Source organism: Lissotriton helveticus, chromosome 4_1, assembly GCF_964261635.1.
Source record: "Lissotriton helveticus chromosome 4_1, aLisHel1.1, whole genome shotgun sequence".
NCBI lineage: Eukaryota > Metazoa > Chordata > Amphibia > Caudata > Salamandridae > Lissotriton > Lissotriton helveticus.
In genome coordinates, this window is record NC_136063.1 from 30,216,345 (window position 1) to 30,239,105 (window position 22,761).

The 22,761-nt window shown below is 44.8% G+C and overlaps 1 protein-coding gene across 1 annotated transcript in view; it reads left to right on the forward strand.

Annotated features, from left to right (window-relative positions):
- LOC144828299 (uncharacterized) overlaps nucleotides 1-22,761 on the forward strand; it is a 225,329-nt gene that overhangs the window by 143,682 nt on the left and 58,886 nt on the right. The window contains exon 13 of the mRNA XM_078686382.1: nucleotides 9,914-9,999. Coding sequence (XP_078542508.1) covers nucleotides 9,914-9,999 — 86 coding nt within the window. The remainder of the gene's footprint in view (nucleotides 1-9,913; nucleotides 10,000-22,761) is intronic.

A 22,761-nucleotide genomic window follows, 5' to 3' on the forward strand; every position in this document is an offset into this window, starting at 1 on the left:
TTAAGTGCATCCAGATATGTTATCAAAAGGCCAAGCGCACTTTAACAGTACCCCCCAGAGCACACTCCACACGCAAACTGGGGGCATCCATGGCTTTCCTAGGGAACATTCCTTTAGAGGATATTTGCAGAGCAGCCACGTGGGTCACACCACATACCTTCACAAAACACTACTGTGTTGATGTGCATTCCAAGCAGCAAGCAGCTGTAGGACAGGCTGTTCTCAAGACACTTTTTCAGGTTTCTGCAGCTGGCACGGGCAACCGCCGCTGATGGAGGGACTGCTATGTATTCTATGCTAAGATATGAATTTAGCAGCCCACATGCCTCGAACTGAATATGCTACTTACCAGTATGCATCTGTTCTTGGCATGTAGGGCTGCTAACATTCATATCGCCCGCCCTCCTCCCCGGTGCCTGTCGCAGCTGCAGATATACTATTGTATTTATTTCATTAGCATGGACATCCTTTACACTTTCACTCCATCTCCTGCCACAATGGCGAAAAACAATCTGGGGATGGAGCCGATGCCCATGCGCACTGTAGTCCAGGGGAGGAGCCACCTATCTCAGGATACTTCGAAGACTCTTCCAGGACAACAATGTGCAATCATCCGAGCCCAACACTAGGCGGCGATCTAATGCTAAGATATGAATGTTAGCAGCCCTACATGCCAAGAACAGATGCATACTGGTAAGTAGCATATTCAATAGCAATACTAGGTGCTTAGTGGGGTACCTAAAGCTTTTGGTCTTGGTGCTACTGCACCTTCTGCGCCATTCAAATCATGACCCCATTGCCTGCTACATGCACTTGTGACAGTCTCGTTTAGTAGTTTAATTTAGCAATAATCTGGGTGTAGTGGGGTCCCTAGAGCTTTTGCCCCCAGAGCCACTGCACCTGCTGCACCATCCAAATCAAGTCCATTTTACCTGCAAGCTAACTGCAATTTTGACTACCAGTTTAGTAGTAAAATATAGCAATATTAGGTGTTTAGAAGAGTTCTGACAACTATTTTGCCCTGTGCCTCTGCACCTGTTGTACCTTTCAAATCGTGTCCCTAGTGCCTGACCGAGAACTGCACCTTTAACTGCCTGTTAAGTAGTAAAATATAGCAATTTTTTGTGTTTAGAGGAGTTCTGACAAATGTTGGGCCCGTTACCACTGCACCTGCTGCACCATACAAATCATGACCCTGTTGTCTGCAAGGTAACTGCACTTGTGGCTGCCTGTTTAGTAGAATTAGCATTTGATCATAATGACCAATTTGATTACATTGAAGAAAACAATCCAATAATGCCTACAAAGTGCAAAGAAAGGTACTGAGGCATGATTAGCAAATACCACAAACGTTCTAAGGCTAAAACATCTGCTTTGCACTACTAAGTAATGAAAAGCAAGCATTCCAACATACGGTTAGAAACTGTCTGCCTTTTCTGTGGGAAGAGGTCTCATCCTGACAGTGAATGGGGCTTAAACAGTGTGAACAGCTTTAGCAGAAGCATCGTAAATGTGTGCAGTCAGTGGGAGATAACAAAAAAAAGCGAATGAACACAGTAATTCAGCTATGGGAACTGATAAGAGCCTCCTTTAAAGATATATTAAATATAAGAGATTTCTCAAGCACAGCGCCAGAGCTGTGTAGGCGAAACCTAAAAAGGAACAGCATTTATGGATGGGAACAAATGAGGATCAGGATTTGTAAAACAAATATTTTTTTATCAAAGTGTTGATTCTGATAAGTTTATTTGTTGCGTATCCTCAGTTTATATTTAGGAATATATTTACAATTCATTGACATTATATACAGTGTGGCTTAGGTCCAGTGGCCATCATATGTTTCTCCCTCAGTTACACACTGACAGTAAAATGAACCCAAGGGAAACACCACTCTCACTGGCATGTTTACTAATCCCAGGTCCTTAGGGAAATTGTGTAGTCCCATCCTTAAAACCATGACTTTTGTGTAAGGTTACGTGGGGCTTTACATATTCCCCAGTACAGCCTCTCATGTGTGTCTTCATGTCCCCATCAGTGGAAGAGGTGTGGCGCAGTGGCAGGGCAAGTGACGCCGGAACCCAGGGGCTCACAGTTCGATGCCCGGCAGATCAGCCCAGCACCATGTGACTCTGGGCAATAGCTCGCTTAATCTTCCCGAGGGAGCCCAGTGCCTTGACACCTTTGGGTAATTGTTCGTGCTTTACAAAGACTGGACTTTTAAACTGTCATTGTCCCCACCAGTTATTCCTTCACACCTCTTCTACCACCCCCTCCCAGGCTCATGAATCTGTCTTGTAAGTCCTTCCCGACCCTGGTCTACTGTACCACCCGTGTTATCGAATTACTTAACTGTATACGCTCACTCTTTGTATTTTGTTATAATGTTTGATGCACCTGGTTGATTATGTATATTGTTATATTATTGACGCACCTGGTTGACTTTGCACACTTTACCCTCTCCATCTCAACGTTCCTTACTCCCCTAATACTCTCGCACCTGTGGGACTATACACCCTGCTCACACCTACCTCAACTGTATCCACCTTTAAACTCTAAATATTCTAAACACGCCTAAGCAAGTATATGCTCCTTATTATTGCACTTTATACTATTGACGCAATTGTTTGTCTATACACTGTGTACCGACACTACCTCACCTGTGACCTACCTCATGTCCTTTGTCCCACCTATGTAACTTGCACCTTGTACCTAACTACCTCATATATTACTCTGTATATACGCTTTATTACTTTGTATTTTTTATCCCCATGCCCTTGTAAAGCGCTCTGATATCTGCAAAGATCTTGTTTGCGCTATATAAAACTTTCAAAATAAATAAATAAAATAAGATATGGGCTCTGCCACCCCCCAATAATGTGTGCTGGCACTTCTCATAGATTTGGCTTTGTCAATGCTTTTTAAATTTCTTCTCAAGCATTAGCAAAGCCAACCTATTCCACATTCGCCATCCTACATTTACGCTTATAATGGTACTTGGCTATGGCACGTGGGTGAACACAATCCTTGAGCGGGATGGTTATGTGATGTCATACGAAACGTGCACCAGTTAGTGTAGCCAAGAGTTGTTCCAAGTGTCTCGTGTATGCCTTTGATATAGATTTATCTCAATCAAAAAGTCACTGTTACTCACAGTGAGCAACAGGTCCAGGGTCCTGGGTCTAGATATTGATTCCTAGAATATCGAAGGAAATGTGCTCGAAGCTCTGGACCATTGTAGCTTTGCAAGATCAAGTAGGGTTAAACATGTGAGCCTATGTTCCTTCCTTTCAGACAGATGGTTAACAAGAAAGGATAAATCCTTATTATCCGGATGTAATTCTGTCAGAAATCGTTATTTCATTTGTGTTCATTCACCACTTAGTTGATCCATTTCACTCTTGATTTGAATATAAGTTTTTATTGAAAAGAGAGAAGACAGCCGACACGTGCTTCGCCTTATGTGGCAGGTAGGGGCCAGGGCTTTCTCAAAGCTAAACAGGTTCAATAGTCTTACGCACAAGTCGCGGGGATAAGCATTTCAATACATTTTAATGTGAGTGTCCAATTTTTTTTAAAAGTCCTGAGTCCGTATTAACAAGGGTCCCGTCCCCTGTTAATACGGATTTATCCGAGATCACTCAGGACTTTTCGAAAAAATTGGACGCTCACATTGAAACGTATTGAAATGTTTCTCATGTAGAAAAAATAATGTTTATTCATGAAGTTTTATATCTTCAGTTACAAGAAGATGATAAGTTTCATGTGATGCCCAATTGGGAGCAGCCTCCTTGCTGCTCATCCCATACACTCCAATTGGCTCTTGTCCAAGCACAAACACACAGCATTCTTATGACCTCACCACTGGTGGAACAGCAAGGCAGAGAACAACATTGGGGAGGATGCACTATATCATAAAGTAGATTACAAAACATATTTCCCCTAATGGAGACAAAAAAGTCCTATAGACACAAAATGATAAAACACCCGAACAACCTGTCCAAAAAGTTTATGTGTACTACCACAAATAGTAAACAGACAAGATTGAACAGGAATCCCAAAAAGTAACAACACGTTCATACCATACACCCTTAACCAACCAGGAAGGACAATAACAATAGAGTGCAATGCACATTCTCTTAGGAATCTTCACAATAGGTAACTTACAACCCTTAAACAATGGGTAGCATCACAACCCGCTTTGCCTCAAACTCAGGGCAACTGTATCCGGTTATGTTTCAACCCGTAAACAATGGGTATTTCTCAACCCCCCTCAGCTCACACTAAGGGCACCTACTCATGGGGTATCTTTCAACCCTTAAACAATGGGTATCTCACAACCCACCTCACCTCACACTTAGGGCAACTACTCACATGGTATCTTTCAACCCCTACATGCTTATGTACCACCCGTTTTCCTCAACCCTTTGGGAAGGGTGTGAAACCTTGTATTGGGTATCTTTCAACCCTCCACATCACCAAACATGGGGTAATTCACCAAAAGGTATCTACAACCGTTACATATTCCCACACCGTGGAACCTTCACCACAGGTTTTTCTGAACCCACCTCGCCTCACGTACAGCATAAACGCACCTCTAAATGTAAAGGTGAGAGAATCTCAGTCACACCTAAGAACGTCGGGATCCTCACATTAGGACAGGACCTGTACTCTTCACTACTCCTTCTGTAGCTAGGGGAACAGATATGTACATGGCCTACACAGTCAACTACTCATTTGCAAAAATGCAACATGGCATACCTAACACACCATTAATGAACTAATTCAGTTAACTCATCACATTAATACTAACAAGTAGACATACAGTGGCATGGCATAAAACAGTAACCTGCAGTAACACTTAACATCATCAGTGAGCGACCTCTTACCCGAAACTCCTTTTAGTACACCAAGAATGCAGCTCTCATAAGAAATTGACACCACTGTCCATCTGAAAATAAATGAAAACAAATAAAGTGGCCACCGTGGTCTGTGTTAATAATTTCCTGCCAATTTCTATTTCTAACTTGATCAAACTTGATTCAGTTCACTTCCAGGCAGTACTCCGACTCAAAGCACCGCTTGAATCCAGGTAGGCGCTGCTGTGTTTCTAGCAAGCAATATGGCTATCCTGAAATGTATTAATGTTGCTGTGTTCACTACCTTGGTTTCCTTTTTATGAGGTGCAGCACAATTAAGGGCCCGCTGTACTGTTGCAGGGATTCTGCTCATACACAGAACTATGCGCAGGAAACCATGACCTCGGTGTATTGTGGTGTACCAAAAAACCACCTCAGTGCCCAGAACCCAATCCGACTAGCATCAGTCTCTCATTCGTTCTCCGTGCTACATCAAATCTACCAATGATTAGACAACCCAGAACAAGCGATTTAGTGAACTCTCAGGAATAGTAGAAATCAAGATCACTCTTTCGCTATTATTCTTATACAAGTCCACAAGGTGAGTAATCAGAGACTTGTTATAGTTTAAAATGTTTATTTCAACTATGTTCTCTAAGATGCAGTATTCCAGCCAACACTAGTAAAACAATACAATCAGCATGGTTACAATTTCATAAAACACAAAGCGAGAAATCATGTTATAATGATAGTGGAACCAGGATTATAGCACTGTGTACCACTCTCCCCTGGCTAGTAGCTAGTTTTATAATAATGGAAGATCTCTAGGCTTCAGAAAAGGGGGACCCCATACCTCCAAGATCAGGTGAAGTGAATCACATCCCAGGACAAGCACAGCTCTCTGTAGATGGAAAGGTTTTCTCCAAGTCCCTTTTGCATGCATGCAATGCCATATTAAAAGCACCCAATGTTTCAGTTATTCGCAGCTGCGTTTGTGTTTAGTCTAAGTGAGTGGGGCTGATCAACGTGAATTAACAGCATACATTGTTATTCAACCTTGAACACTCTGTGCAGACTAAGGTCGCAGTGTAAGCCTGTACTTTTGAAAAACAGACCGTTCTCATGTGAAGAAAAGCAAGCAGTTTTATTTACAAGAAGAGAAGCATTAAGTGTTGTGTGCAAAAGTGGCAAGATGGAGTCTAAGCATTTAGTTCACTCAAGCTAACCTAGCAATGTCTGCAAGCAATATCATATCCTCATTACAGTACTCTGTGTTCGATCCTTGCACTCCATAGTTTCTGCTGACGAGCTGTATCACAACCAAAGGCCCACTACGTTTGCCGTAGGGCAACGTTCGAATCTTTAGCCATACTTCAATTAATCAACCAAGGGTTTGTTAAGTTCAACAAGTCACCCGAAAGGGTCTCAAGGCACTGTGGGGAGGGGCACTCGCAGATCCTGGATGTGCACGGAGATTCATTGAAGAGGCAGGTCTTGAGGTCCTTCAAGTACCTGGGGAGTGCTGATGTCTGTCGGAGGTGAAGAGGGAGGGTGTTCCATGCCCTGGTTGCGTGGAATGAGAAGGAACAACCTCCTGTTCTGGTCTTCTTGATGTGCGGTACCGTAGCGAGGGTGACCTGGGTGTTACAAGACAGAGATGACTGTGGTGTTTCACATGCGCATGCCCCAACTCGCTCTTCTTCACCTCATAAGGATGATGATGATGACAACTCTCACCGCCTGGGGCATCTAACGACACGCAGCATTCAACAGGGCCAGTTTCAAAAACTGCATTCAAATGCCTGGACCAGAGACGGTAAGGAGACACGCACTACTCTGACTGCAGCTGCACTTCTAATGCATCTGAGGAGAAATGCACAGCAGCCCATGCAGCCTTGTTTTAAATGCTGTAATGCACTTGCTCTACTAACAATCAGTGCACAATACCCTCACCACAGTGATTCTTTGCCGCCAATCAATCCTCTCCGGCATGTGCCCCACGCTGCTATGTGCTTACCGCAGGGTTAAAAATTCACCGACCTCAGACATCATAAGTCAAAACCAGCAGTTTCACCTAATGTCACATCTCCAACACTAAGTGCACATACCGGCTCCCCACAATTCAAAAGCTCCTTTCTTCACCAAGGCCTGTATACGCTCTCCGCAGGTCAAATGCCTCACTGGTTCACCCCTCACAAGTGTTTCACGTCCATGGGAAATGGGGAGCCTTCTGCTGCTGCTGCACACTACGCTGGCCTGTGAAAATGCCCTGGACTGTAGTCTGTCTGTTGAAATAGACAACAGTGGGGCTATCCAGGTACAAATCCTCTTCAAATGCATCAATCTCTTTTCCTCTGTAAGTTTCTTCTGTTATTCCTCTAGTAATTAGAATCTTTTCTGTCCCTACATTAGACTTCCAATCATGCTTAAGTCTCCTCCCCTCGTCGCCAGTGTTAAAACAGAGTAAATCCATGTAGTCGGGTCATGTAGGAAAATTATATACATTTATTCTTCAAGATGCTGCTAAGCCCATACACTCCAACTGGCTCTTGTCTCAACACAAATACTACCAGCATTTTTACTACATCACCACTGGCTGAGCAGCAAGGCAGAGAACAGCAAAGGGGAGGCTGCATTATATGAGAAAGTAGATATCAACACACTGTCTGTTTATATGATTGTATGTGGAACTGTGATAGTATTTGGCTCTCTCTTGGATGAGACGCCAGGCAGCTGGTTGAAGCTGTGGAAAGTGTGTCACAATGGAGGCAGTGCAAATTCAAACCAATTGTGACTGCCCGAAGAGTAAAAACCCATATCCTCTACATATGGCTTGCTTTATCTGTCCAGCTAATGGACAGGGTGGTCTATTACCCATGGTTGCATTAGGGCCCATGGTTCTTTTGCTATGCATTTTTTGCATATTTATTTATTTAAGTTCTAATGCACATGCATTACTCCGGGGAAGAGTAGAGCGCTTTAAACAAAAGAGGGAAGAAATGTGCATCAAACAAATATTTAAAGAGTTGGAAATCACAAAGGTGTACTTCAAAGGAGATTATAATTGGCACACTTGGAGACAGGTGTACCTCCTACATGATGTACATTACATTTTCTAGTCTAGGCACCTTATGCAGTGAGAGAGAGGAGAGAAACAATTAAGTAGAGCTTCAGGTTAAACTGGACCAGCAGCAGGTGGCGCTACAGTAGGGCTTCTAAACATGAGAAGTAGGGACCATGAGGTATCTCAGTGAGGACAGTGTGCCTCACCTTGGTGGATATCTTGAGAACGACGTAGTAAAGGTAGAGGTTTGGGTGCATTATTTGCTCTCAGTGGTTCCTGGTTGCCAGAAGATGACTCCAGTGCCTGATATTGTAAGTTGCTTCCACAGGCAGAGAGTCCTGTTTAGTTTCAGTGCTTTAAAATGATACAAGCTAACATATACACTGTGTACTTACGCATCAGAGCACTCCGATAGAGAATACTTGACCTCAGAGCTGAGTTGATGTGGTCACACTTGGGAAGGGGGCCGGGGGGTTCGTGGCTATTTTTGTCAGTTGCTGATGGCAGAGGACCCCGTTCAGAGTATACATGGATATATTTGACCAATAAAGTGAACACATAGGTCTATTCACTCTATAACATAGTGTTCCAGGCATGTGAGCTGTAGATCACATGCTGTGCACAGCTCGCCATCTAGTGTTGAGTCCGGATGTTTGCTCTTTGTTTTTCTTCGAAGATGTCTTCCCAGTCAGGAGGTAGGTGGCTCCACCTTTCGATGACAGTGCGCATGGGCATTGACTCCATTGTTAGATTGTTTTTTCCGCTATTGGGTTCGGACGTACTTGGGTATGTTTGATCTGTATAGTGCAAGTAAATATATTCACCCTATAATTTCACAGATTGATCAATTAGGTTTATATAGAAGCTTTACTGCCTCTATAGTGTCTATTTATGTCTCACATTTGCCAAGCTCTACCTCTTATTTTCTGTGATCCGTTTCAAAATTACTTGGAGGATTGCTTTTATTATTATGCACGACTAGCAGGGGGCTGCGAGCTTGGATTTCACGCATCCCACCCTAAATATGACTAAAGGTTGGACAACTTATTTTATCGCATCAGTTAGAATTCAGTTTGTCATTTACTTGAGAAGTTTTATTTAATGGGTTGGCCACTTCTGCCATGACTATTACATGTGCATCTTCTTAATGTCTAATGTTAATGATGTTACTGCTTGGGTCATGGGTCACTGCAAGAAACTAAGGTTTTCTCTTTTTTACCTGATTGCTGAGAAGACATCCAGTTTTGTATTTTGGAGTTGCTTGGCCCTTCAAATGTTTTTTTGTTGAAAAAGAGCAGTACTGAAATACAATGAACCAGATGCCAAAACCTAGGGGATTCAACAAAATATATATTCACTGTGACATGTAACCGTTATTAAAAAAGACCAAACATAATTTATATATCAAAATACTGTTTTTTTTATTTATTTTTTTATCTTAATTTTGTATGTCTCCAGCTTTGCTAACTTCATCAGCCCATAACTACAACTAAGTCATTTGGGTTCCCCCTTTTATGTTATATATTTTTGTGTTGTAAAATTGTATGTTCTTCATTGACTTATTCATTGAAATGCCTAGATGTAATTTTAACCTGGAGACATAAAAAATGAAGAAAAAAAGATAAATAAATTAAAAACAGTATTTTGATATATAAATTATGTTTGGTCTTTTCTAATAACGGTTTCATGTCACAGTGAATATATATTTAGTTGAATCCCCTAGGTTTTGGCATCTGGTTCATTGTATTTCACTACTTCTCTTTTTCCCAAAAAAATGTTGTCAGTCCCTACTGGTAGTGAATATATCTTGAGTAGGGGGTCCCCTTATTTTTAAAAATTTGGCCCTTCAAAATGCCACCTCTATAATTACTGTAAGCAGCATCGCTTTTAAAACCTTATACATCGAGCTCATTAGAGAACCACTGCTGTAAACCCTTTATGTAACCCCCATACAAACCTGTTCTAAACCGTTGTTCCTGCTCCTCTCTTACAGGCCTTTTGTCTTCACGTTAGCTGCGTGCATCGCCTGGTTTTTTCTGTTTGTGGTGGTCATCGTTCTCGCAATACTGCTACAGCAAAGTAAGTATTTTATTCTTGCAGTAGAAAGACCAGGACTTTAATACATGTTTTAGAACACTGTAACAACTGGTGGACTATAGACTACTGTACATCAAGCCCCTGGGGGGGCTTGGATATTGAGACTTTGCTCCTTCTGAAGTGTCATGACTCTCTTACTTGTCTTATCAGCTTATAGGTCACACATTTGTGTGTCCACCTCACATATATTCAGGTTGGTCATTGAAAGTCACACAGTAGTATGGTTGGTTTTGAAAATCATGGACCACCCTTTGTTACACGCTAGTACCCAAGCCATGCGCATCCTTTCATGTGTTGGTGATTACAATTGAAACACATCCCATTAGTACAACTGCTGCAGCAGGAGTGATGTAAACTTCATGGCTCAAACATCAGTAAGTCTTTACCTTCCTCAAAGCCCATTTTCTTTTAAAGATAGAGGAGTCTCACAGGCGTCACAGGCTCTCCTCTCTCCTAAATGTCTAACACAAACATTTTTAGGAAGTGACAACAACGTGTTCGAGGCATATGGGCTGCAGATGGTACATTTATGAATAGATCGCCATCTGGTGTTGGGCTCGGATGATTGCACTTGTTTTTCTTCTGGAGAAGTCTTTGTCGTCATAGATGACTCCTCCTCTTGGTGTTAGTGCGCATGGGCATCGGCTCCATCCTTAGATTGTTTTTTTCCGCCATCGGGTTCGGATGAGGATCGAAGCGCTCCGGACCGACTTCGATAAAGAAGGTTATATTCGGCGCGTAACCCTTTCCAATTCGACGGTATTGTTATCGAACGCGACTTCACTTCCATACCGACGCGTTTCGAAGGACGACGACTACGAGAAACTCGAAGTAGTCCAGCCCGGGGTCCATGGAAAGGACTCCATTCAAAAAATGTCCAACGTGTGGTGCTAAGTTCCCACACAAGGACCTACACGAGGTGTGCAACCTCTGCTTGTCCCCTGAACACGAATCCAGGGACTGTGAGGCCTGTGCAGCGTTCTCTTCAAAATCGACGATTAGAAACCGTCGAGCCCGAAGACACGAGGTATCGAGAATGCAGTCACAAGCAATCCCGGAGCTGTTCGAGGACCAGCACCCAGAAGAGGAGGAAGAAGAGGCAGACGAGGCGGGGTCTGAAGCGGACGAGTCCGACGTCGAGGAAATCGACGGCCAACAAACCGTGAGTGACGACGTCCCCTTTCCAAAAAACAGACCCCGCACGGTGTCGACCCCGCCCTCGAGCCCGGTCAGACAACCGAAGAAAGTTTCCGACGCCCCGCCTTCGAGCCCGGCAACGAAACCGAAACCGAAACACTCGGTCTCACATCATGGTGGTTCCGATAAACGGACCACATCGACACCGAAGCTCCAAGTCAAGGAAAGCTCGAAGTCGAAGCAGTCCATGTCGACACCGAAACATGCTTCGACGTCGAAAACACCCTCGACACCGGGGACATCTTCGATACCGAAGACATCGGATCCGAATAAAATCTCGGTGCCGAAAATACAAATGGACAGTCAGAAGAAAAAACACCCTTCGGAACCGAAAACTGCGGTACCGACACAGGAATACAAGACCGATCCTAAACAAAAGACTCTGTTTATTGATCCAAAAACTGGCAAGGTAGTCACAGAACTACCTAAAAAGAGGAAGAATGAACATTCGGACGACAAAACTCATCCGAAGAAGAGAACAATGGGGACAAATACAACTCCTCCCCCTTCTCCAAAACCTAGACACACACCGTCTTCTCCTCTTCCTCACAATAGACCAAATATTCCTCCCACACGACCATCTACACCTACAACAGATGTAGAGAGTGACACAGGGGAGGGAGAACATCCTGGGGATGATGAAGACACAATCCCAGAGGAGGCAGACCCATGGGAAGAGTACAATGTAGGGTCAGATAACGATAACAACCCTGAAATGTATCCTTCAAAACCTTCACCTCCTGATGATAATACTGGTTTTGCGCAACTCATTAATAGAGCAGCAACATATCACAAGGTAGAACTACATGCAGAACCTCAAATAGAGGATTTCTTATTAGAAACACTACCTACTGCACAAAGAACATCAGGAACACTACCAATGCTTAAGGGCCTTCTCAGTCATACATCAGAGATATTCAAAGACCCAGTGAGGGCTAGGGTACTGAACCCAAGAATCGATAAGAAATATAGGGCAGCTCCAAAAGACCCAATATACATTAAAGGGCAAATTCCTCTAGACTCACTAGTGGTCACAAACGCTCGTAAGAGAGCAAACTCTTTATCTACAGGAGAAGCTCCACCTCCTGACAAAGAGTCTAAACTAATAGATGCATCTGGCAAGAGAGTGGCATCTCAAGCGGCAAACAGCTGGCGCATAGCTAATACGCAAGCACTACTTGCAAGGTATGACAGAGCGCATTATGATGAGCTAGAGAAACTCATCACACATCTCCCTAAAGAACACCAAAAATGGGCAGATCAACTCATACAAGAAGGGAAGTTAATTACTAACACTTCTATAAAGTGCGCCCTAGACGCGGCAGACACTGCAGCAAGATCTACAAACACAAGCATCATGTTAAGGAGACATGCATGGCTTAGGGTATCAGGGTTCAAACAAGAGGTACAAACATGGTTACTGAACCAACCTTTTGATGGGAAAACACTTTTCGGCACAGGGACAGATGAGGCCTTAGAAAAAATGAAAAAGGATACAGAAACGGCTAAATCAATGGGAGCATTGCAACAGCCGACACAAAGAGGTTCCTTTCGTAGGTCCACCTATAGAGGAGGATCCAAAAATACAGGTACAAGCCAGCAACAAACCTCTTTTACTCCTACATCACCCAGAGGTAATTCTAGAGGCAGTTACAGAGGTAACAACAACAAGGGTAGAGGTCGCGGAAACAACAACAACCGCAACTCTCCAACCCCAAAGCAGTGACTTCATACAGCTCCCCCCAGACCATATAACACCGGTCGGGGGACGCCTATCACAGTTCCTACCTGTCTGGGAAAACATCACATCAGACAGGTGGGTGAGACAAATTATCCAACATGGTTATTGCCTGGAACTCACATCTACCCCACCAAACATCCCCCCCAAACAGCGTCCAATGAAACAAGATCACCTGACACTGTTAAAGCAAGAAGTACTATCCCTGCTAGGAAAGCATGCCATAGAGAAGGTTCCACAGCACCAACAAGGAACAGGAGTATACTCCCTATACTTCCTAATTCCCAAAAAGGATGGGTCTCTAAGACCGATACTGGACCTAAGACCTCTCAACGCATACATAAATTCGGAACATTTCCACATGGTCACGCTCCAACAAGTACTTCCTTTACTGAAGAAAGGGGACTTTCTTTCTACACTGGATCTAAAAGACGCTTACTTTCATATCCCAATTCACAAAGCCCACAGGAAATACCTCAGGTTTGTGGTAGAAGGACAACATTACCAGTTCAAAGTCCTTCCGTTTGGTGTCACAACGGCACCAAGGGTGTTCACAAAATGCCTGGCAGTGGTGGCAGCTCACCTAAGAAGACAACAAATACATGTCTTCCCATACTTGGACAACTGGCTAATAAAGGCCAAGTCACAAGAGGAATGTATTCAAAACACACAAAAGACAATTCAGCTACTACACCAGCTAGGATTCACGGTGAACTACACAAAGTCACACCTACAACCAAGCAAGGTTCAACAATATCTGGGGGCTACTATAGACACAGAAAAAGCCAAAGTATACCCCAATCCAGTCAGGATCCAAACAATGCTTACAATCATTCAAAGATTCCAGCCACAACACTCACTACCAGCAAGAGTGTTCATGCAGCTATTAGGGATGATGTCATCCTGCATACTGCTAATACCATATGCCAAACTACAAATGCGTCCGCTTCAAGAATGCTTAGCGACACAGTGGAATCAGGCTCAAGGACAGATTACAGATCTGGTGTTGGTAGACGACCGCACACACCGCTCTCTGAAGTGGTGGAACACAACAAACATTGCCAAGGGGCGGTCGTTCCTAGAACCAATTTCACAGGTGACAATAACAGCGGACGCATCGCTCACAGGATGGGGAGCACATATGGAGAAATACACAGTACAAGGAAGGTGGAGTGTGCAGGAAAAAAGACTGCACATCAATTACCTAGAACTACTAGCGGTGTTTCTAGCATTGAAAGCCTTCCAAATACATGTTACCAACAAAGCAGTCCTGATCAGAACAGACAACATGACAGCAATGTATTATATTCAAAAACAGGGGGGGACGCACTCTCTCCAACTATCCAGACTAGCACAGGAAATCTGGAGATGGGCCATTCCTCAAAACATCTATCTGTTAGCCGAACACCTACCAGGAGTCCAAAACCAGATAGCAGACATCTTAAGCAGACAGTCGGAACAAATACACGAATGGGAACTGCACCAACAAATACTGCAGCCATTCTTCCAAAGATGGGGACAGCCAGAGATAGACCTCTTTGCCACTCATCAGAACGCAAAATGCCAAAGCTTCGCGTCCAGGTACCCGCACCACCTGTCGCAGGGCAATGCGTTATGGATAAATTGGTCCAACAAATTTGCATACGCTTTTCCCCCTCTCCCACTAATCCCATTAGTGGTCAGAAAACTACAACAACACTCAATGACCATGATACTAGTAGCACCCACGTGGGCAAGACAACCGTGGTTTACCACGCTCCTGCAACTCTCACAAGTGCCACATCAAAAGCTACGAATTCTACCCATGCACCTTACACAGAACCATGGAGAAATAATGCACCCAGATCCCACACAATTGAACCTAGCGATCTGGCTCCTGAAATCCTAGAATTTGGGTACTTAGATCTACCACCAAATTGCATGGAGATAATTAAACAAGCGAGACGTCCCACTACCAGAGCATGCTATGCAGCTAAGTGGAAGAGGTTTGCTATACACTGTACTAATAACAATATCAACCCTCTGGACGTATCAACAAAGGAGATTATCTGCTACTTATTACACTTACAGCAATGTAATCTAGCGTACACATCTATCAGGGTACACCTAGCAGCTATAGCAGCGTACCTACAAAACAGACAGCACATATCACTGTTCAGAGTACCAGCGATAAAAGCCTTCATGGAAGGCCTTAAAAGAGTCATTCCACCAAGATTACCACCTTCCCCAGTCTGGAACCTCAACGTAGTACTCACCAGACTAATGGGACCACCTTTCGTACCTATGCATAGGTGCGAAATACAATTCCTTACATGGAAGGTAGCTTTCCTTATAGCCATTACCTCACTCAGGAGAGTAAGTGAATTACAGGCATTGACAATACAAGAACCATTCCTACAGTTACACCAGAATAAAGTGGTTCTTAGAACAAACCCAAAGTTCTTGCCTAAAGTGATTTCAGCATTTCACATCAACCAGCCAGTGGAACTACCAGTCTTCTTTCAAAAGCCAGACGGTAGCAGAAAGGGCTCTACATACACTAGATGTCAAAAGAGCCATTTTGTACTACATAGAAAGAACACAAAACTTCAGGAAAACTAAACAACTATTTGTAGCATTTTCCCCAACACATAAGGGCAATCCTATCTCTAAAGCAGGCATCGCTAGATGGATTGTAAGATGTATACAAATATGTTACATTAAAGCAAAGAGAACATTAACTGTTCCTCCTAGAGCTCAATCTACACGAAAACTAGGAGCATCTATGGCATTCTTAGGGAACATTCCCCTAGATGACATATGTAGAGCAGCAACTTGGTCTACACCACATACATTCACAAAGCACTACTGTGTTGATGTACAGGCTGCACAACAAGCCAGAGTGGGCCAAGCTGTATTAAAAACTCTATTTCAAACAGTTGCGACAGACACTGGTGACCACCGCTAGGGAGGTAACTGCTGTACAATCTATTCATAAATGTACCATCTGCAGCCCATATGCCTCGAACGGAATATGCTACTTACCAGTATGCATCTGTTCTTGGCATAGAGGGCTGCAGAGTGGTACATGCCCTCCCTGCCTCCCCGGAAACCTGTGTCTGTCCCAACATTATCTTATTTAGATACACTTACATGGGCATATCTTTATGTATTATACTACACTACTCCATCTAACCCTACTATGGCAAAACAATCTAAGGATGGAGCCGATGCCCATGCGCACTAACACCAAGAGGAGGAGTCATCTATGACGACAAAGACTTCTCCAGAAGAAAAACAAGTGCAATCATCCGAGCCCAACACCAGATGGCGATCTATTCATAAATGTACCACTCTGCAGCCCTCTATGCCAAGAACAGATGCATACTGGTAAGTAGCATATTCCTTATTAAGGATTAAAGCAGAAAACATCCTGTTCAAATAACTTCCTAAAAATAATTCAGTGATTCCAAAAACCTACTTACAAAACTTTACTAATCGTAGGTGGCTGACAAGAACCCACACTGGTGTTCCGTTCCCTTGGTCCACTTACCAAATTGGGTTCATTCCTGAACATGCCTCAGATCCTGAAAACCAATCTTCTTTTTTTTAACATAATTTATATAGGGCCTTGACAACATGCGCAATACATACAATAATACAGATGGTCTTTTGTTCTTGGAAGAGAAGTTACAGGTATATTGCAAGAGTCTACTAAACATTACGCGTACTGTAAAGTAAAGAATGAATTGCAAATACTTCCAAAGGGAGTAATAATTTCCTAGTACCTTGTCTGAAAACCAATCTTGCCTACTGGAACTAACAGGACTGTCAGCTTTGGTTTTGAAGTGAGTTGCAAAGACACTTCTTTTCAAATTAAGTGCTTTGTGAGGCGTTGGGAAAACACAAACTGTTCTCCCATAGCTTAACCTTGTCCATTGAGCTCAAGGTTCATTAAATACATGGCCCCTTGTGCATAGGAGATACAAAGATATGTGTGGCTCTATCGATGGCCCAGAAAATGCTAGGTACATCTGGTTTCCAGTACTAGTTAAGTAAGTAATTTTCTTTTGCGCTGTAAGAAAAACTTCATGGACGTTCGATTTACTGAGTGTTACCTGCTTTTAAGTAAATTTACACATGTATGGCTGTTTCCAAACTTTGAAGGGCATCTCAGCTATCCAATGCCTTCTACCTGTATTTAAACCAGCATATTATTACAATAAAAAAATACCTTTATAAGTTAATGTATCTCTATGAATACTAAACATGGTTTGTCGCTTGTAAAATAAACCATGTGCATGAGTGAGTTTGAATTTACCCAACCCCCTAGTTTCTGACCTCACTACACACAAGATACTATCCACTTGGCAGTGGTTTGTTTTAAAGGGCCCAGCTCCTACCTGCGTCTTTAGGGAAGTGAGGTCTTTTGTGAAAGCACATACACTGCTCTCTGGTATCACTATCGCTGGCTTGAAATGCAGTCAGTACTGCAGGGGGGACCATGCCAGAGTTGTCCGTAAAGGAAGGACGTCTCTGGAGGGTCTATACAATAACAAGAGGGTGAATCTAGGTCCACGGAGCAGATATGAAAGGTTATCTACACACGTAAAAGAAAGTTAGCAGGAAAATAAGTTACTTATTTCACTTCTGTTTATATGAGCAAGTTCAATCCAATGTCTAGCTATTGCGGGAGTCTGACAAAAGGAAATAATTCACATTCATAGCATAGAAGCATTACTGTTGGAAATGGCTCTTTTTGCAGGGTCACCCCCAATGTATTGCCAATTTTTTTCTAATTTGTGCAGAATTAGTTTTGGTTGGCCTTAGGACTAAGAGCACTTTACCATGGCTAATCAGTGCTAAAGTGCATGTGCTCTCTCCTCTACACATAGTAATATTGGTGCATACCCAATTGGCATATTTACTTTGCTTATAAGTCACTGCATGTGCCCATGGCCTGTAAATAAAATGCTACTATTGGGTCTGTAGCACTGAATGTACCCCCTACTTAAACAGCCCCACTAACCATATCTCAGGCCTGCCATTGCAAAGCCCATGTGTGCAGTCTGAATTGCCATTTTGGTCTACCAAAATTATCCGTTTGCTAGCTCAAACCTTCCTTTTTAATACATATGTTCTCTCTAGGGTGTGCCCTGGACAGCTCAGAGGGCATGTTGCAATGTATGTTAAAATCTGGATATGGACTTTTAAGTATTATATTTCCTGATAGTGGAAAACTCTTACAGTCGCTCTTCACTACTGCAAAGCATATGTCTCCCATAGGATAACATTGGGATTTCCTTTTTTCAATTGATAAATGTAATTTCCAAAAGGGAAGATATGACTGATTCAAGTTTGGTGTCTCTGAAATCACAAATTAAAATCCAAACTTATGGTGAAGTCAGATTTTAAATTGCAACCGTAAGGGCCTGGGCCCATTCGTTCAGTTCTCCTCCAACGTCGATTTTCCGATGGTTCTTTTTAGCAGTATGAAAGTGTAAAGATTTCATAAATCAATTTAAGATACAGTGTGAGTCAGCATAGCTATACAATACCTCGACAACAATTTGAAGGTTATTCAAAATTTATTTCAAATCAAAAATAGCTGGGCATTCCAGTATCTCAGCAAAATACACAGGAAACTGAAGGAATCCAAATCTCTTGAAGAGATGCACTAAGAAAAGAACAACAAGTTCTATGACTATTATGCATGAAATCAGAAAGCAAACGTTAAGGTTCCCCTGCTTCGGTACTTCATGAGTGTAGAGCATTTAATTCTATCTCTCCCTATTCTAACTCTAGAAGTGGCATCCCTAATTAGTATATAAACAAAAGGTACGAGAGAGGAAAGGTGACAGTATTTAGACTCTTCCAAAGAATTCACTCCACCATCAAGTAGGTCTGCAGTATGAAACCACAAGCTTTTATGGAGCACGCTAGCACTCAGGAGCTCTCTGTCAGGAAGGTAAAGAGGAATGGGGTATCTGTCCCTCTCTGCAAGGCATCACATACTCAAAGTTGTATTCTGCAAATTTCCCATAATGCTCTTCTCACATGTACTGTACAGTAGGCTAAGCCACAACATTTTCCATGATTCCTTTCACGGCCTTCTATATGTACTTCCCTCTGCAATAGTTCATCCTTCATCTTTTCTCCTTCTCCCGAGTGAACACACCTCTCTCCACCTTATCTTCGCCAGGCCAAGCTAACTGTAACTCCTTCATTCTTCAACTATTTAATGGAACAATACCCTTACTCTTCACTAACAAGCGTGTTCGAGGCATGTGGGCTGCTGAATTCATATCTATAGCATAGATCGCCGCCTAGTGTTGGGTCCGGATGATTGCACATTGTTGTCCTGGAAGAGTCTTCGAAGTATCACGAGATAGGTGGCTCCTCCCCTGGACTACAGTGCGCATGGGCATCGACTCCATCCCCAGATTGTTTTTTTCCGCCATTGGGTTCGGATGTATATTCGACATCTCCAGTTCGGAATCGAAATAGACTTTTCCTTAGGCCCGAAGGCCTTTCCTATAGCGTCGGTATTGTTTTGCATTCGGTGCCCAGCTCTGTTCCGGCTCGCTTCCCGAGTCGGACGTCCAGAGGAGTCGCGTGACTCTTCGGTGCTCGAGGCCCGGTCGACGCAGCAAGACTTTCGACGACACATCATGGAACGGAGTCCGTTCAAGAAATGTCCCGTGTGCGGATCTAAGTACCCACACATCGACGTCCACCCCGTGTGCAACAAGTGCCTGTCGCCGGACCACGACGAAGCCAACTGTATGGCTTGTTCCAGGTTTCGATCGAAGAAGACGATTCGACTTCGGCGCGTGGCGTGCCAGGAGGCCCGGCAGTCGGCCCCGGCACCAGTGGACATCTTCGACAGAGAAGAAGCAGACGAACAGGAAGTTCGTATGCAGATTTCACCTCCGGCGGAGGAACTCGACTACGAATACGACGAGAACGTCGAAGTGGTCGAGGAAGAAGTCGTCGACGAGGTAGGAGACGCCAATGAGGCCTACGGGGCCACAGAAGATAGCCCATGTGAAGAGCTGAGCCCCGAACGAACAATTACTAAGGCTCAGGTCGAGGGATTACCCAAGACCTTCCTCCCCAATCCACGGCCTCTCCTGCGGGCCCGGCTACGGATACTTCTACGGAGCCTACCTTGGTAAAATCGAAACCGAAACCTTCGGTGTCGACGAAAACGAAACCAATAGAGACGCCATCGAAACAGAAGACGTCTGTCCCTCCGGCCGCCTCCTCGTCTTCCGATACGTCGGGGTAGCCGAAACCGAAGAAGGCCGTCGACCCGGGGAAGTCGACCAGGGGTGCCGAGCCAAAGTCGGTCAAGAGCGTCGAGCCGAAGTCGGCCAAAGGCGTCGATCCGAAGGCTGGGGCCCCGCATCCGGTTCTCAAGTCCACCGACAAGTCAACGTCGGCGCCGAAGGCCGTCGGCGCGGAAGGAGGGCGCACTGTGCCGCAGAGGGCTGATCCTGTGCCTCGACCGGATGAGAACAAGGCATCGACGCTCGAGTCTTCACTCGCTGGTGGACCGAAGACGTCTGTCGGGTCGACGAAGCCGTCCGCTTCCTTTACGAAGCAGGTGTCGGACTCTCTCCAGCGCATCAGGAGCAAAGCTGCCGCGGCCGCACCGAAGGATGCTTCACACCGAAGCCGGCTGCTGCAACGCCAAAGTCTTTGGCGCCACTCCTATTTACGTTGCCGCCAAAGGTAGCACCAAAGGTCTTCGCACCACGGTCGGTCACCGAAGCGCCCGTCCACGGGTCTACGTCGTCGAAGCCTTCTCAGCCGCTTGGGAGCTCTAAACCTCGACAACCCTCGGTAGAGGAGCAGTCGGAACATTTTATCGACGCCGACACCGGTAAGCTAACCCTCTACAAGAGGAAGATCACGGCAACTCAGCCTTTGGCATCCTACATGATTCCTTTGAAGCGCAAAAAGCCTGCTGTGGACTCCCCTGTTCTGGTGGAGCCTCTTGCTCCACGGACTCCACGAGTGGCTACACCCTCACCCACCTATTCAGATGTAGAGGGTGGAGATGGTGAGGACGAGGAGTATAACTTTCCTGCTAACACTGATCCTGAGGATCAACAAGACTCATGGGCAGATGCAGGTGACCCAGTGGATCAGCATACTGCACAGGACCCTCAGGTCTACAATGTCAAGCCCTCTCCTACTGAGGATTCAGCTGCATTTAATGCTCTAATTGAGAGGGCGGCTAAGAACCACGATGTGGAGCTCCACGCTGGCCCTATCGAAGTGGACTTCCTATTTCATACCTTTTCAACAGCAGAGAAGACTGTCAAAACTCTCCCCATGCTGAAAGGGGTTCTGAAACATGCTGCAGACATTTTTAAGGAACCCACACGAGCCAGGGTGATCAACCCTAGGATTGAAAAAAAATATAAGCCGGCACCTGGCGACCCTACCTACATCAAGGGCCAGTTGCCATTGGACTCTCTGGTAGTTTCTAATGCCCGGAAGAGGGCGAACTCACAGACCACTGGTGATGCTCCTCCCCCGACAAGGAATCTAAAGTGCTGGAGGCATCAGGGAAGAGGGTGGCGGCTCAAGCAGCCAATATCTGGCGTATTTCTAACACTCAAGCACTCCTAGCCAGATATGACAGGGCGCACTATGACACGCTAGAGACCCTGTTACAACATCTTCCAGACCAGTATAAGGAGGCAGCTGAGATGCTTATTCAGGAAGGGAAGCTTATATCCAATGCTTCTATTAAATGTGCCCTGGACGTGGCAGACACCGCGGCCAGAGCCATTAACACCAGTGTCATGTTGAGACGTCAGGCCTGGCTCAGGATCTCCGGTTTCAAGCCGGAGATACAAACCACCATCCTCAATCAGCCAGTAAACCCAGATAGGTTATTTGGTCCAGAGGTGGATACCACCTTCGAAAAAATCAATAAGGATACCGAGACTGCGAAGTCCAAGGGGGCTCTACAGTCCCAGCAGTTTCGGGGCAGCACTTTTTGACGCTCAGGCAATAGAGGTGTTTCCAGAGGCTAGATGTCCCAGCAAACGCAATACAATAAAGGTGGGGCGCAGTCCTCTTACACCAAGCAGAGTAGAGGCGGCTATCGGGGCAACAGCGCCAAGAGCAGAGGTCGCGGAAACAACAACTCCCGCTCCTCCGCCACCAACAAACAGTGACGCCCTGTCACTGCCCCCCGACCATACTACACCTATCGGGGGAGACTCCAGCAGTTCCTGCCAGTCTGGAAATCCATCACCACAGACAGGTGGGTCAGGAAACTTATCCGGTTCGGTTATTGTCAGGAGTTAACTTCCACTCCACCCAACATGCCACCAAAACACCGTCCTATGTCCACAGAGCATTTGCACTTATTGCAGCAGGAGGTACTCGTCATGCTGCAAAAAGGGGCAATCGAGCTCGTGCCGGTGGAGGAAGAAGGCAAGGGAGTGTACTCCCTGTACTTCTTAATCCCAAAGAAGGACGGGTCCCTCAGGCCCATACTGGACCTCAGGCCCCTAAATCAGTACATTCTATCAGAACACTTTCATATGCTCACTCTGCAGCAGATTCTCCCCTTGCTCAATCAGGGAGACTTCCTCGCAACCTTGGATCTCAAAGATGCCTATTTCCACATTCCACTGCATCCATCACACAGAAAATACCTCAGGTTCACCATTCAGGGTCGGCATTATTAGTTCAAGGTCCTCCCTTTCGGGGTGACCACAGCGCCCAGGGTGTTCACGAAATGCCTGGCGACGGTGGCGGCGCACCTCAGGAGGCAGAACGTTCACGTTCACTCTTATCTGGAC